Source organism: Euleptes europaea, chromosome 8, assembly GCF_029931775.1.
Source record: "Euleptes europaea isolate rEulEur1 chromosome 8, rEulEur1.hap1, whole genome shotgun sequence".
Lineage (NCBI taxonomy): Eukaryota > Metazoa > Chordata > Lepidosauria > Squamata > Sphaerodactylidae > Euleptes > Euleptes europaea.
In genome coordinates this window covers 20,685,717-20,701,591 of record NC_079319.1, presented here as the reverse complement: position 1 = coordinate 20,701,591, position 15,875 = coordinate 20,685,717, and the positions used below count along the sequence as shown (strand labels likewise).

The following is a 15,875-nucleotide window of genomic DNA, read 5'->3' as shown; positions in this document are numbered from 1 at the left end:
CTGTGAGGCAGGTTAGGCTAGGGGAGAGTGTGGCTAGCTCAAACTCACCTTTCTTCCATTTTATCCTCATAACATCCTAGTGAGGTAGGTTAGACAAAGAGAGAGTGGCTGGCCCACAGTCACCCTCCCTCCGTTTGATTCTCACAACAGGCCTGCAAGGAAGGCCTGCCCAAAAGAGGCAAGATGATCCCCTCTGCACTATTAACTTACTTCATTTATACCTTACTTTCTCCCCACCAATGGGGAACCGGAGTAGCTTACAACACTCTCCCTTTCTTCATTTTATCCTCACAACTACCCTGTGAGGTGGGATAGTCTGAGAGTGTGTGACTGGGTCCCAGATTACCCAGCAAGCTTCCCTAGCAGAGTGGGGATTCGAACCTGGGACTTTCCTATCCTAGTCCAACACTCCAACCAAAACCCACCTTCATTCACACAACAGCTCTTTGAGGTAGGTCAGGCAGAGTGTGTGAGAGAGGGCACAATCGGCCCAGGGCGATTCCCTCCTCCATTTTATTCTCACAACAGACCAGCAAGGTAGGTTTATTTTATTTTTATTTGTGTTATTTATAGTGCACCTTTCTCACCAGGACTCAAACCGGAGCCAGTACAATCAACAAAATGGGATATTCAATAACCAGTGCATTAGGATTTCAGACATCTGGAACCACCAGAAAGAGGTGAAGCATAGCATAAGTATTCACATGACACATTTCAGGGGTGACAAACTCATTTGTTACGAGGGCCGGATATGATATGTCACTTGGTCGGACCAGGCCATGCGTACCATAAAATTGAATGCCAGGTACCGGAGATACAAATTTTATAGGAGACACAGGCAAAGCCAATTAATGATATTATTTTTTTGCTTTATTTTTTACTTAAAATACAAACATGCTTAAAACAATAACACACTGACAGTATTTTTGTTTATTTAACAGTCTTTGATCATTGACACCTTCGGACTGGGGAGGAGGTGGATGCCTCACAGGCCAGGTAAGAGTCCCCAGGGAGCCAGATCCAGCCCGCGGGGCGGATGTTTGACACCCATGCACTCAGCAGCATTAAGATTACATAATATGGTCCTACTATACTAAATTATAACAGCAATATAGACCACAGTTCCCAGTCATTTATCCAGGTAAGTTTGTGAACCATTTTATACAGTGCAACCCTCTTGTTTGTGCAGAAAAGCCCTCTTGACTAGCTCAGTTTTGCACAGTTCGCGGAAAGCCAGGAGAGTGTGAGCTTACCCGACCTCTTCAGGCAGGCCATTCCTCAAGGCAGGAGCCACAACAGAGAAAGCACATGCATGGGCAGTTGTTGATTTTACCCATTTGCAGGCTGGCACCTGCAGAAGCCCCTACTGGCATGAGCAGAGTTGTCCTGGCGGAGAATAGGGGGAGAGGCGGCCCCACAAACAAGAGGGACCAAGGCTATGAATAGGGTTGCCACGCCTGGGATGGGAAATACCTGGAGATTTTTGGGGGGAGCCTGAGGAGGATGGGGTTTGAGGAGGGGACTTCAATGCCATAGAGTCCAATTGCCAAAGCGGCCATTTCCTCCAGGTGAACTGGTCTCTATCAGCTGGAGATCAGTTGTAATAGCAAGAGAGCTCCTGCTAGTACCAGGAGGTTGGCAACCCTATGTACACTAAAAGTGTTGTTATCACATCGCCAGCAACAGAGGCCGAGGTTGGGTTGTTAGCTCCAGGATGGGAAAAACCTAGAGATGGGTGTGTGTGTGGAGCCTGAGGAGGGCACGGTTTGGGAAGGGATTCCAATAGGGTATAAGGCCATAGTCTCCACCTTTCAAAGCAGCCATTTTCTCCAGGCGAACTTATCTCTATCCGTAGTAGAAAAGAGCAAGAGTCCAGTAGCACCTTAAAGACTACCAAAAATATTTTCTGGCAGGGTATGAGCTTTCGTGAGCCGCAGCTCACTTCTTCAGATACAGCTCATACCCTGCCAGAAAATATTTTTGTGGATGGCCAAATTAACTGAATTCCTACATGGAAAAGATATGGAAGAATTTAAAAAAACTTGGGCAAAGGCCGTCACATATTGGGATAAACTGGCGAAAATGGATTTTACTACTTTAATTAGTGAGTTATAGAAACTAGTTTTAATATTTTACCGTTAATAGATATTTTTAAAACGGTTAAGACACTTCTTCGGAAGTCGGGTGATGGGTATCAGGCCTGCTCTTTGCCGAGACAGCCAGACTGTGTATGTTTTGGTTTCACCAGGTGCGTCCCAAGGCCGGGCCTGTTAACTGTCAAATTGCTTTCGCTAACTCTGTGGGAACTGCCCTCGTAGGGAGGGTGGTTGCCATGGCTGCCACCACTATCTGATAGGACCATGCTCTTCCATATAGGCCCCAGGCCGTGCCTTTCGTTCTCATTCGTGCCAACTTACCTGTTAGCTCTGTATACCTGTAGGTTTTCTAATAAATCAACTCTCTTTTGGACTTCTCGTCTGTGGATGTTGTTTGTGGGATTACTACGGGGACAAGTGCTTACGATGGGTCACTTTTTTTAAGGTGGGTGGAGGGTCGAAGGGGTATCTTTTTGGATCTTATAATTTTGTAACCATGAATGTACCAATAATTGGTTCTTGTAGGTTATCCGGGCTGTGTAACCGTGGTCTTGGTATTTTCTTTCCTGACGTTTGGCCCGCAGCTGTGGCAGGCATCTTCAGAGGAGTAACACTGAAGGACAGTGTCTCTCAGTGCCAAGGGTGTAGGAAGAGTAATATATAGTCAGAAAGGGGTTGGGTTTGAGCTGAATCATTGTCCTGCAAAAAGTATCAAAGGTAATGTGCTAACCATTGTCCTGTAAGTATCAAGATAATGTGCTAATGAGGGTGTGGTATGTTAATGTGGAACCATTGTATCCTGAAGTGATCTGTTAATGTGTGAAATCCAAAGCTAATCTGCATGGCTATTGTGGACTGTAGTCTTTGTTAGTCTGGAGGTTTTTCAGGGCAGGAAGCCAAGCCTTATTCATCCTTAAACTCTCTTCTGTTAAAGTTGTGCTGATGTTTATGAATTTCAATGGCTTCTCTGTGCAATCTGACAAAATAGTTGGTAGAGTTGTCCAGTCTTTCAGTGTCTTGGAATAAGACCCTGTGTCCTGTTTGGGTCAGTCCATGTTCAGCCACTGCTGATTTCTCAGGTTGGCCCAGTCTGCAGTATCTTTCATGTTCTTTCTTCCTTGTTTGTATGCTGCGTTTTGTGGTCCCGATGTAAACTTGTCCACAGCTGCAAGGTATACGATATACTCCTGCAGAGGTGAGGGGGTCTCTTTTGCCTTTGGCTGATCGTAGCATTTGTTGTATTTTCTTGGTGGGTTTAAACACTGTTTGTAGGTTAGGTTTTTTTCAAAAGTACCAATAATGTACCAATAAGCATATAAGGATATTCTTTTGCATTTTTTAAAATTTATATTATTATTATTATTGTGTTTGTTTTACTTTACGTTATAAAAATTAATAAAAATTTATAGATATATAAAAAAAGAAAATGTTTTTGCTAGTCTTGAAGGTGCCCTTGCATTTTCCTGCTACTGCAGACAGGCTAACACGGCGGCCCACTGCGAATTATCTCTATCCGCTGGAGGTCAGTTGTAATAGCAGGCGATCTCCAGCTAGCGCATGTTGGTTGGCCACCCTCAAGGGTAGGCGAGACCTTAAGCCGAGCCCGGGAGCAGAAGAGCAGCCAACGGAGGTTAGACGAAGGGCACGCGGCTGGTTGCAAGGTGCCTGGCGCAGCGGGGGATTCGAACCCAGCTCTCCCGTTGCATTCCCCCCCCCCTCGCGCGCGCGCGCTCCAACCGCTGCAGCCCCCCTCCCCGCGGCCGGCACTCACGTGACTCGAGCGGCGCTTGGTAACAGGCCAGCGGCTCCAGGGACAGCTTGTAGCCTTCGAACTTGGGGTCCAGGAGGAGCCGCTGGACGCGCAGCGAGCGAGGCGCCGCCGCTTCCATGGCCCCTGCCGGCAGCGGCGAACTCGAGAAGCGAAAGCTCCCGAAGCGGATCGGGAACCTCCGGACGCCGGATCCGCCGCGAGGGCTGCCGGGTCATGGCAGGAAGCGAGGCATGCCGGGAGGGGTAGTTTTCCGAAAGCGGTCTCGGAGGCCGCTGTCGCGCGGCCCGGTCTCCGAGCCGGGGAAAGAAGGGCGCCTTTCGTCGAGCCGGGCCGAGTGAAAGGGAGAAGAAGAAGAAGAAGAAGAGAAAGGCATGCTGGGGCGCTTTAGTTTTGCCTTGAGGGATGCCGGAGGAGCGCGAGGGGAGGGTGGAGCATGCTGGGAGTTGTGGTTCCCTGGAGGCGAGCTGGGTTACAAACGGGCGGTTGCGGGACTACATTTCCCGACTGCCTCTGCGCGGCTTGAGGGAGGGGTTGTGTGGTTTTTTTTTTAATTAAAAAAATAGGGTTAGGTCTCGGGTTAGGAATGCCGGAGGAGCGCGAGGGGAGGATGGGGCATGCTGGGAGTTGTGGTTCCCTGGAGGCGAGCTGGGTTACAAACAGGCGGTCGCGGGACTACATTTCCCGACTGCCTCTGCACGGCTTGAGGGCGGGCTTGTGCTTGTGTGTTTTTTAATAGGGTTAGGTCTCGGGTGCCCGGGAGCCGGCGTCGCGAGTTCGGTTCCTGGTGGCTTCGGAGGAGGAGGAGGGAATCGCGAGAGGCGTAGACCCTCCGCAGGGTAAGGCTCCCGGCGAGGCGGTGGCGGGCGAGAACGGAGGGCTTCTCTTCCAGGGCTGCAGCCGCCTCCCTTCGTCGTCTGAACTCAATGGAAAAGGGAGTGGCCAGATGCACGTTTTTTTTTGGGGGGGGGGGTCCCTTTTGGATGTGCAGCTTTTGTCGTTTAGGAAGGGAGTGGGGGGGAAAGGAAAGGGGTGTGCGTTTCAATTGCAGCTCCTTAAATGGGGGAACGAGCTGAGTTTGCACCCCTTCTTGCGTTTGCACGGTTAAAATTTCGGAAAGGTGGCTTGGAGCTTGCAGTTGCGAAAGAGAAGGCGAAGAGTCGCGTCCCTCTCTTCCGAGAAGTTTGAACCACGGGACGCCACAAAGGGAAGGAAGAATGGCCCCTGTCTCAAGACAGAGAAAGGAGGGGATGGGGGGTGATGGAACTGGGCACGGGGCAGAGGGCAGCCGTGTTGGTTTGTAGCAGCAGCAGCAGCAAAGAGCAAGAGTCCACGAGCACCTTAAAGACTTAACAACGGGGAGAGAGAAATGATGGATGCATAGGAGGATGGCCAAATGAACAGAATTCCTACATGGAAATGATATGGAAGAATAAAACAACAACAACACTTGGGCAAAGGGAATATTGGGAATAAACCGGCAAAAAATGGATTTTACTATTTTAGTTTGTGAGTTATAGAAACAAATGTATCAACGTTTCTATCATTACTAACAATAACTTTCAAAACTGTTTAGACCAGTGGTTCCCAACCTTTTTTTGACCAGGGACCACTAGGACTTTTTTGTTCGGTGCAGGGGGACCCCAAGGTTCAAAATAAAAACTCCGAGAATTTGAAAGTAAACTTTAATCATAACTGTTAGTTAAACATTAAACTTGGAATAATATTTGAATATATATTTTTATAATAGAGAACTTTTAATTGAAAATATTAATGTATTGTGGGTTTATAACTTTGTTTCGTGGACCTTAATTTAGTTCTCGCGGACCCCTGGGGGTCCACAGACCCCTGGTTGGGAACCAGTGGTTTAGACACTTGTGCGGAAGTCAGAATGGGTCACTTTTAAAGGTGGGTGGAGGGTCAAAAGAGTATTTTTGCTTTGTTGAATTTTGTTGAAGTTTATAACTTTGTATAATTATAACCGATACTCTTTTGTATTTTCTTTTTATGCTTTGTTATTACTGTATTTGTTTTGTTTTATATTATAAAAATAAAAAAAATTTCACTTAAAAAAAAAAGACTTAACGACAGGTTACTGCACTTGTATTCCCACCAAGGTATTAAGAGTTTGAAAACGTTATAAAAAAAATACTGTTCGCACTTCGGCTGTTACCGCACTAGGTATTCCCAGCGATGTATTAAGGGCTTGAAACGGTTATAAAAAATACTGTTCGCACTTTGTTTGGCCCCTTTAGCTGTGAAAACGTCTTACAACCATTTTTTTAGCCGTGGCATCCAAAAACCCTTTTAAAGCAATGTTTTTTATAACATTTTCAAACTCTTAATACATCCCTGGGAATCCCTAGTGCGGTAACAGCCTTTGTTTGGCCCCTTTAGCTGTGAAGACGTCTTCCAACCATTTATAAGCCATTGTATCCAAAAAAACCTTTTAAAGTGATGTTTTTTACAACATTTTCAAACTCTTAATACATCGCTGGGAATACAATTTCTGGGATGGTGTGAGCTTTTGTGAGTCACTGCTTACTTCAGATACAGCTAGAACATGAGTCCATCTATCCTGGGCACCCAATGGCAATAGCATGTAAATGACATTAGCAGGCATGATTGGATTAGGTCTGATATGCAGAGGGATGGTAGGGCATGGAGAAATCAGCACTGGTAATGAGACAGGCATCCCAGTTCTCTGTTCAGTCCAGGAGAATGCATTGTCTCGGGCGTCAGTATTGGTTGTGATTCAGCAGGCTGTTCTCCTCCCAAAATATGGACATGTAGGTTTGGGAGAGGCCAACGAAAAGACTTCTTCACAAAGGGTGCAACTAACTTGTGGAGCTCCCTGCCACTACTGGCCACTCATTGAATGACTTGTTTAAAAAAAAATAGGGGCTAGTAACTTTCATGGGGGGTAGATCCCTTATTAGTCTTAGGCAGTATGGTGATGAATACATAAAACCTCTGTGTTCAGATGCAGTATTCCTTGTGATGCCAGTTGCTGGGACAAGAACAGGGGGAGGCTTTGAGCTCTGCTTGTGTTGGGGCATCTTGTTGCCACTGCTGTTCTGATCCACCAGCGCTCCCCTTACCTTCTTATGAGCGCTCAGCAAGTTCATACTCATTATATTAACTGTATGAATGCTGGCATTTCCCAAAGCAAATACATAAAGTGTTGGTATGTTTTCTGGAATGCTTAGTTTGCAGCACAAAGTGTGGCCTCCGTTTTGATTTAAGGAAAGGCTGGGTCCTTGCAATCAAGAGATGTTTCAAGCAGAGGAAACAAATAGCAGTGAGCCAAAGTTGGTGTCAGCAGAAGTGTTTTGCCCATTTACTTGTAAGCATTGTTGAATTCTGCAACATCTGGTCATCATGTCCAATTCAAGGATCCTCCCTGTTTTTGCTAGGGGTGGGAGGGGACTGCTGGATGCTTCCAGGAGGTCCTTGATAGAAGGGTAGGATAAAAGGAAGGGTAGGATAAAAGCAATCAAATCAATCTATTACTTTCAAATACTTTTTTATTTTCTTCCTTGCAGAAGCAGCGGTGAAATTATTGGTTCGTGCTAGTGTGGGAAACCCTGTTGGAAGCAACATTCTGTGGGCCTCTTCTTTTAAAGCGTAAGTTTCACCATGGTTTTTATCAATTTTTTTCTCTCAAACTTTTTTTTTTTTAACTTTACAGGAAAATAATGGTGTAATATAAAATATACTTACAAATACATTACTTGAACACCGACACCAGTCTTATGGGGAGGTTTACCACTGAAATCTCAGGCAGGCAGCAAAGACAGGGAATTTGTCATGCCCCTGGCAAGCCACAAAACTTGGTTATCAGGGGGCCTTTAGCTTGCTGGTTTACAAGTAGGGTTGCCAGGTCCCTGTTCACCATTGGTGGGAGGTTTTTGGGGCGGAGCCTGAGGAGGGCAGGGCTTGGGGAGTGGAGGGGTTTCAATGCCATAGAGTCCAATTGCCAAAGTGGCCATTTTCTCACAAGAGTGTGCTCCCCTAGAGTGGGGTGGAAGTCCATTGTAAGTGTCTCATGGCAATAATTTTAATCTTGTATTTTTTTTATTAGATCTGTTTCACCTGTACAGACTTGAAAAAAAATGAATAAAGATGCACAGATGAGGGCAACCATTAACCAAAAACTAATAGAAACGGGAGAGCGAGAACGGTACGTGGGCTTCGTTTCTCATCCCAGCTGTATGACTGTATTGCATCACTTGGTGTATTGCATAGCTATGCTTAATCAGACCAGAAGCCCATCCTGGGTGGGAAAACATCCATAAACTTCATTGGATGTATATAATACTGAGAACGCAGATTTTGATCTGTTTGTGAATCAAGGCTTTCTGTTAGCTGATGTAAATTAACATCACATCCTTCCCAATTTAAGAAAACTTGAGGAAGTTCACAATATCCAGAGCTCGTGCAGCAGTTGACCTACTCTGTAATTTATTTTTAAATTTCTAGCCCAGCTTTTCACCTATATCCAGTCCTCCAGACAATCTATATCCTTATCCTTTCTTTGTCTTTTTGGTTCGATGTCCCAGCGGTCTTGGACAACAATCTGTATCAAATACAGAAGGGTTTTGTTTTAGCTTTGCTTGTCTGGCCAGGTTGGCAGGACCAGTTTTAACTTCCTAATGGGTAGAATGAGGATAATGCAGATTCCAAAGGTCAAGTGTTCCTTTTCATTGCTGTTGATTTTATTTTAAAATTAAATTGCAGTTCTGCGGTGTTCTAGCTATTCTCTCTTCCCCCCCCCTGCACCCCCACCAAGGGGAAGTCAAGATCAGTAAAACTGTTGTTTGATTTCCTACATTATTTGTTTAGCACATCTCTAACATTGCATTCCCCCCCAGCCTTAAAGAATTGCTGAGAGCCAAATTAATTGAATGTGGATGGAAAGACCAGTTAAAGGCACACTGTAAAGGTAATGTTCAGTTGATTTCCATAACCTGGCACCTATTGACAGAAATGAGTCACAAATACATGTGGAAATGAGAAACTGCAAGCTTCTTTTTAATGCTGAGAGATTGAAATTTAGTTGCCTGTTTTACAAAGATCATCCTAGGAGGCTCAGATACTGCATTTCAAATCCAGTGCCTTGTAGAACCAGACCCTTGGTTTCCATAGTAGACTATAGATGAATGACTCCTCTGATCAATAATAATGAATTATTGAAAGAAAATCCTTATATGAAATGTTTCTCTTGGCTTAATATCTTCGACTTCGAAGTAGTCTGTGCTTAACATGCTCAATTATAGTATTTATGGAACTGGATCTTATGCAGCTCCGGCAGAAGGCGTCAGCAGATCACTTCCACCTCCCTCTTCCCTCAGCAGCTCTCTGTGACTACCTAAATCAGGGATCCTCAACCTTTTTGAGCCTGCAGGCATATTTGGCATTCTGACCATGGGATGGTGGGTACAGCAACAGAATGGCTGCCACAGGAGGTGGAGCCAGCCACAAAATGATTGCCACGGTGTTACTTCGGCAACACGGTACAGATCCTTGTGCTGTTGTGGCAGCTGCTGCCAAGGCAACATTTTTCAAAAACTGCACAGCCAATCAGAAGCCTTGCTGGGCAAAAGCCCCTACCTGGCCCTGCCCACTTCCTAGAAACATTGGGTGGGCACCAGAAAAGGTGTTGGTGGGTGCCGTGGTGGACCCCTGACCTAAATAACAATGGTGGCTGATTAATAAACTTAAAAGCCACACCTAATGAGAGGCTGCAGGGGAGAGGAAAAAGCCTGGGCTGTGGCTTAATGGTACAGAATTTGCTTTGCATACAGAAGGTCCCATACTCAATCTCCAGTTAAAAGGATCAGGAAATAGGTGATGCAATTACCCTGTGCCTGAGACCTTAGCCACTGCCAGTCTAAGTAGACAGTACTGACCTTGCTGGACCAAGGGTCCAGTTCAGCATAAGGCAGTTTTGAGTGTTCATGGTGTGCCCCTCCTGAATCAACAGAGCCTCCCCTGCCTGCAGATGGCTTCCAGTGCTCATGGAAAGGAGGGGTAGGATCCGACCCTTTGCCTACAGTATTGTCTTGATTGAGGTTCCTCCTCTAAGATTTAGCACTCCAAAAGAGTAAGCAGAGATCAAATGCCATATTGTTGTCATAGCTGACAATGTATATGGTAGCCAATCCTATTATCTTTGCCCTCTGCCGGCTCATCTGTCTAAGCCTATAAGCATCTCCTTAACAATGCTTAAGACATAAGGAGCACCCTGTAGGCTCAACTGCTTCCATTCTCTCTCCTCCCCATCAAATTCTCTCCTCTCATTTCCTTATTAGCCCCAGCATAGTATTACATACGTAACCTGGTGTGTTAATGTCCATTGTGGTTAATGGTGAAGAGGGGCATGGAGGAAGAAGAAAACTAGAGGGAGGAGGGAATTCAAGAGGGCACCCTGGACCTCAGCATCAGTTCCAAAAGTCATTTGCCATGTAGTGGGGAGCTGCTATTCAAAAGACGCGAGTCCAAAATCTCCGGGGGTGCATGCAACTAGATGAGAGGTACTTGTTGCTGAGGTCTTAAATAGTTGGTTATCCTTACTTTGTTTTAGATGTCATCAAAGAGAAAGGACTAGAACATGTGACTGTTGACGATCTGGTGGCAGAAATCACTCCAAAAGGCAGAGGTAAGAGAATTGTTATGTCTACGCTCAGTCTACACCAACATATAAAACATTTATTTTTTATTTTAGCCCCCATTGTGTATTAAGTCAAGGGGAAAATGCAATGCAATGTGATTATTCTAAGGGCACTTTTACACATGCCAAATAATGCACTTTCAATCCACTTTCAATGTACTTTGAAGCTGGATTTTACTATGTGAACTGGCAAAATCCACTTGCAAACGATTGTTAATGTCGGTTCTTGTAGGTCCGTGTTGGCGAACCTATGGCACGCGTGCCACTTCCGGCACGCGTTGCCCTCTCTGCTGGCACGCGCTGTTCCTCCCAGCTGCTGGCCTTTCCGGCTCTGCCCCGCCCCGGATGGGGGAGGCTATAGGCAGGCGGCCACCCAGCTGGGCCGCGGGGGCTTTGAACCGCTCGTTTCAAAGCCCCCCCTTTCCTGGACTCCCTGCCGGATTTTTCCGCCCTGGCCTCAGTCCCGATCCCCCCCTGCCCGGAGCCGAGGGGGGGTGGAGAACCCCCGTTCCCCGCGGCCTCCCGCGCCACTCCCGGGCCTGGCCGTGGGGGGAGAAATCCCTGCGGGGAGGTGCGGGCATCGGGGCCTCCCGCTGCTCCTTCCCTGGCCGTTGAGCCGGGCCTCCTCGCCTCTTGCCGCCCGGAAGAGGGGAGTCCATTGCCGCTTCTGCTCGCTGACCCTGTCCCGCCTCCTTCGGCGACTGGCGCCCCCCGCCCCTCCGGAGGGTGTTCCGCCCCGCTGCCCTTCTCACTCCCGGTGGCTGGCAGGGGCCGGCCGGCCCCCGCGGCCCTCTGGAGGGGCCCACGCGGAGGAGTGGGGCGAACGCACGCACACGTGTATTTGGGGGGGCTGGACTCCCAGCCCGCCAGAAGCCCCCCCCCATCCCTCTTCAGTTAGGCCGGTTCAGGGGCGTCTGCCCTTCTTGCCTTTGGGGAACCTGCGGGGGAAAGGTAGGTTGTGGGGGTCGGCTCCTGCCTGGGGGTGGTGTGGTCAGTGCTTCGCCCCCCCTCCCCCCCCCGTCCAGGCGCCCAACCGCGGAGCTTTGTCAGCGGGCGGAGGGAAGGACGGGCGGAGGGAAGGATGGGTGCAAGGGGCTTTTATCCTGCTGTCCTGACTCCTTTTTGCCCCCCGCATGTGGTGGCTAGCCCCCGCCGGTGTCTGGGAAGTCCCGAGGTGGCCCGGGGAGGCCTGGGCTCGGGACAGGGGTTATTGGCCATTTGTGAATGGGAGGTTTTGCCTTGGATTTGCCACTCAGATGTACGTTTTCCCCATCCAGATTCTCAAAACTCTGCATGGGGAGTTATTGGCCATTTATGAATGGGAGGTTTTGCCTTGGATTTGCCACTCAGATGCACAACTCAACAATAAGCCCCCCTGCAGAGTTTTGAGAATGCAGATGGGGAAAATGTACAGTGTTTGTCAGTCATTGTCATGATTTAATTTTATGGATGCCTTACTTACTTTTTTCCCTCCTCAGAGGCCATGTCTACCCACTGGCTTTCTTGGCGGTAGACCTGGACTCCGAGGAGGGGGAAAAAGTCCCCCTTCAGAGGCCAGGTCTACCAATTGGCTTCTATGGGCCTCCAGAGGCCAGGTCTGCTGCCAAGAAAGCCAATGGGTAGACCTGGCCTCCTAATGGGACTCCAGACGGGGAGGGGGAAATGGCAGGGACTTACAATTTAATTTTTATCAATAAATAAGATTATTAAGTATGATATCAAGTTTTATTCAGTGTACCTACCTATATAGTTTAAGTTTAAGAAATTTGGCTCTCAAAAGAAATCTCAATCATTGTACTGTTGATATTTGGTACTGTTGACTAATGAGTTTGCTGACCACTGGCCTAGGGCTGTGCCGTGTTGCCGTGGTGTGCACTGGCACTCGGAGATAAATAAGTGGGTTTTGGGTTGCAGTTTGGGCACTCAGTCTCTAAAAGGTTCGCCATCACTGTTGTAGGTTATCCCAGCTGTGTGACCGTGGTCTTGGTATTTTCTTTCCTGACATTTTGCCGGCAGCTGTGGCAGGCATCTTCAGAGGAGTAACACTGAAGGACAGTGTCTCTCAGTGTCAAGTGTGTAGGAAGAGTAATATATAGTCAGAAAGGAGTTGGGTTTGAGCTGAGTCATTGTCCTGCAAAGTATTAAAGGTAATGTGCTAATCATTGTCCTCTAAGTATCAAGATAATGTGCTAATGAGGGTGTGGTATGTTAATGTGGAACCATTGTATCCTGAAGTGATCTGTTAACACATGGAATCCAAAACTAATCCGCATGGCTATTGTGGACTGTAGTCTTTGTTAGTCTGTAGTCTAGTTAGACTACAGTCCACAATAGCCATGCGGATTAACTTTGGATTCCACGTGTTAACAGATCACTTCAGGATACAATGGTTCCACATTAACATACCACACCCTCATTAGCACATTATCTTGATTCTTACAGGACAATGATAAGCACATTACCTTTAATACTTTGCAGGACAACGACTCAGCTCAAACCCAATCCCCTTCTGACTATATATTATTCTTCCTACACACTTGACACCGAGAGATACTGTCCTTCAGTATTACATCTCTGAAGATGCCTGCCACAGCTGCTGGCGAAACGTCAGGAAAGAAAATATCAAGACCATGGTCACACAGCCCGGATAACCTACAAGAACCGATGAACTCTGACTGTGAAAGCCTTCGACAATAGATTATTAAAGTGCACTGAAAGTGCATTATTTGGCATGTGTGAAAGTGCCCTAAGTCTAACTGTAAAGGAGCCAGGAATATTATACCAGTTAATTTTTTATTTGGAATTCGTCTCCTCCTTTCCTCTGAAAGGAACTCGAGCCAGGCCACAGCAAATAAAACCACTGGTACAATTTAACATCAAAATTGTTCTGGTTGCCCTATTTGGTTTTTAGAAACATCTGGGTTAGATTTAGTGACTCACTTCTGCCAGCGGTGGCGCTTTCCTTTGGCACAAGCATCTCCTGATGCTGTTTTGGCTCTGTGTCAGGAAGAGGCCCATTGTGCTGGAGAATATCACCCCTAGCAGAACAGGTTTGCAGGATCCGGCCCAAGAATGCTCTGTGTCAATCATACCATAAGAAGGTTCTTCTAGAAATCCATGGGCTGTTCCCATGGGAAATCCACATGCATGGAGCCATCGCAGCAAAGGCATTATGATTCAGCACACTGAATGTGGCCTCATAGTGACCTGCCAGATACTTGATTCCCCCCTCCCAGTTCTGTACTAATAGCAAACAGCAAAAATGAGGGAATCCCTTACACTGCAGTCATGAGCATAGTTGCACCCTTCGAAGTCCATCAAAGCCAGTATATTCAAAGTTCTGGTTTTTACCTTTCAAGCCCTAAATGGCTTGCGGCCAGTGTACTTGAAGGACCTCCCCCCGTTCCTGTATTGTCCAGCCTGCTAATTAAGAGCTCCCTCTCAAGGCCTGCTATCTTTGCCACCCTGCCTTCAAAGGTATGGGGGCAACCAAAGGCAGGGCTTTTTCAGTGGTGGCACCTCGCCTCTGGAACGCCCTACCCCATGAGGCTCACCTGGTGCCTACGTTGCTTCCTTTCAGGGGCCAGGGCAAAATATTTATGTTCACCCAGGTTTTTAATTAAAGGGTTGATTTAAACAAACAACAACCACACAAACTATTTTAGTCCGGAAATTCTTCTTTTAAACTGTCGTTAGTCTGTTATTGTGGGGTGGGTTTTTATACCAGGTTGGAATTTTTGAATGCTGGATTTTAATTAATATATTTTTATGTTTTGTTTTCATTATTTTTATTTTGTAAGCCACCTCAAGCAAGTTTCTGGAGGGGCAGCACTAAATTTTCTAAATAAATAAATGCACTGTGGGTGGATCACTAGAAACGGTAGCAGGGTTTGTGTACTTTGAGTTACGAGTTGTGGCCTCACCTGGGGATAATCTGCCATTACACTTTGGAAAATTCAAACTAGTCTCTCAAATATGTTTGTCTGAAGCATGAGGTGTTGTACAGCACTAGTCCCAAACCTGAATCTCTTGTCAGCAACATGGCACAGATTTTGCTTCTTTTATTGTATTTATTTCCTATGTCTGCAGTCACCCTTTCTCACTGAGACTCAAGGCCAAACACGCAGTGTAAATCAACGCAGTCAGTAGAAAGATACCTCTAATAAGCAACGTACTGCGACTAGGACTACAGTATCTGAATCATAGAGTTGGAAGGGGCCATACAGGCCATCTAATCCAACCTCCTGCTTAATGCAGGACGAACAAGTATAGCATATTAGACATGAGACAGAGTACAGATACAATGCAGAAAAATGTTATTACATCGGTAGAAAAGAACACAGCGATAAGAGGATAGTAATGTTTTCTTTTCCCTGCCCTTTCCTATTTGCATTTCAGCTTTGGTACCTGACAGCGTCAAGAAAGAGCTTTTACAAAGAATAAGAACGTTCCTTGCTCAGCACGCTAGCCTTTGATTCTTCCATTGAGTCTTACCAAGTGAATCATGCCAGAAACTGGAAGACATTTTTTTTCCTCCTCATGCTTTAGTGTTAAAGTTAACTTTTTTTTTTACATTTAGTTACTGGAAGTGTACTTTGCTACACTAAAAAATTAATCTTGATATTTTAATAAAAAACAACAACCCCAAACACCTTACGACGTATATTGGAAAGAAACTCCATTTCTTGCCATTAAAAGTATGTTATGTGGCTTACCGTGATTGACATCTATCAGCTTGTGTCCTCTCGCACCCTGGCTGTTGTTGACCCTGGAGGTTATAAGTGTCTCTCCAAATGCACCACCAGAGGTACAAACAACAGAACCTGTGCAGCATTGGGCATTGTCTTAATTTCACAACAGCAAGATGAAACGGTACCTCTGAGAATGAAAGTTGGGGATTTTGTACACCGTCCTCACCCTACAGAGAATCTCTGCTAAGTCTTTGTTACTCCACAGGCTCAGTCTTTACCTTTAGCATTCAGATCTTTCAAGCTTACATTCTGGGCACGCCACTTGTGAGTGAAACAGCTAGGTTCTTGGGAATCTGATTGAAAGGATAACACGGCAGCGCAAGGTAGATTCTAAAATGCTGTTTGTATTGTACAACAAAATGCTAGTCCAGTAACACCTTAAAGACCAACAGTTGCCAGTGAGGTTTAGTGGTTAAGAGCGGTGGCTTGGAGCGGTGGCCCCTGATCTGGAGAACCGGGTTTGATTCTCCACTCCACATGAGCAGCAGATGCTAATCTGATGAACTGGATTTGTTTCCCCACTCCTCCACATGAAGCCAGCTGGGTGACCTTGGGCTAGTCACAGCTGTTAGAGCTCTCTTTGCCCC

The 15,875-nt window shown here is 46.5% G+C and overlaps 2 protein-coding genes across 2 annotated transcripts in view; one reads left to right on the top strand and one right to left on the bottom strand.

The window, feature by feature from the left end:
• NUDCD1 (NudC domain containing 1) overlaps positions 1–3,985 on the bottom strand; it is a 61,457-nt gene extending 57,472 nt beyond the window's left edge. The window contains exon 1 of the mRNA XM_056854256.1: positions 3,868–3,985. Coding sequence (XP_056710234.1) covers positions 3,868–3,985 — 118 coding nt within the window. The remainder of the gene's footprint in view (positions 1–3,867) is intronic.
• Positions 3,986–7,973: 3,988 nt separating this feature from the next.
• Positions 7,974–15,061, top strand: ENY2 (ENY2 transcription and export complex 2 subunit). The gene is made up of 4 exons (XM_056854719.1): positions 7,974–8,047; positions 8,739–8,809; positions 10,451–10,525; positions 14,936–15,061. Exons 1-4 carry the CDS (start codon positions 7,980–7,982, stop codon positions 15,010–15,012), a joined length of 291 nt encoding a protein of 96 aa, XP_056710697.1. The 5' UTR covers positions 7,974–7,979; the 3' UTR covers positions 15,013–15,061.
• The last annotated feature ends 814 nt before the right edge of the window (positions 15,062–15,875 follow it).

Excerpts from the sequence above, each read along its gene's own strand:
- ENY2 (XM_056854719.1), top strand. The coding sequence starts at position 7,980 with ATGAATAAAGATGCACAGATGAGGGCAACCATTAACCAAAAACTAATA. Across the intron at positions 8,810-10,450 it reads GTTAAAGGCACACTGTAAAG|ATGTCATCAAAGAGAAAGGA; the intron begins GTAATGTTCAGT and ends ACTTTGTTTTAG. Across the intron at positions 10,526-14,935 it reads AATCACTCCAAAAGGCAGAG|CTTTGGTACCTGACAGCGTC; the intron begins GTAAGAGAATTG and ends TTTGCATTTCAG.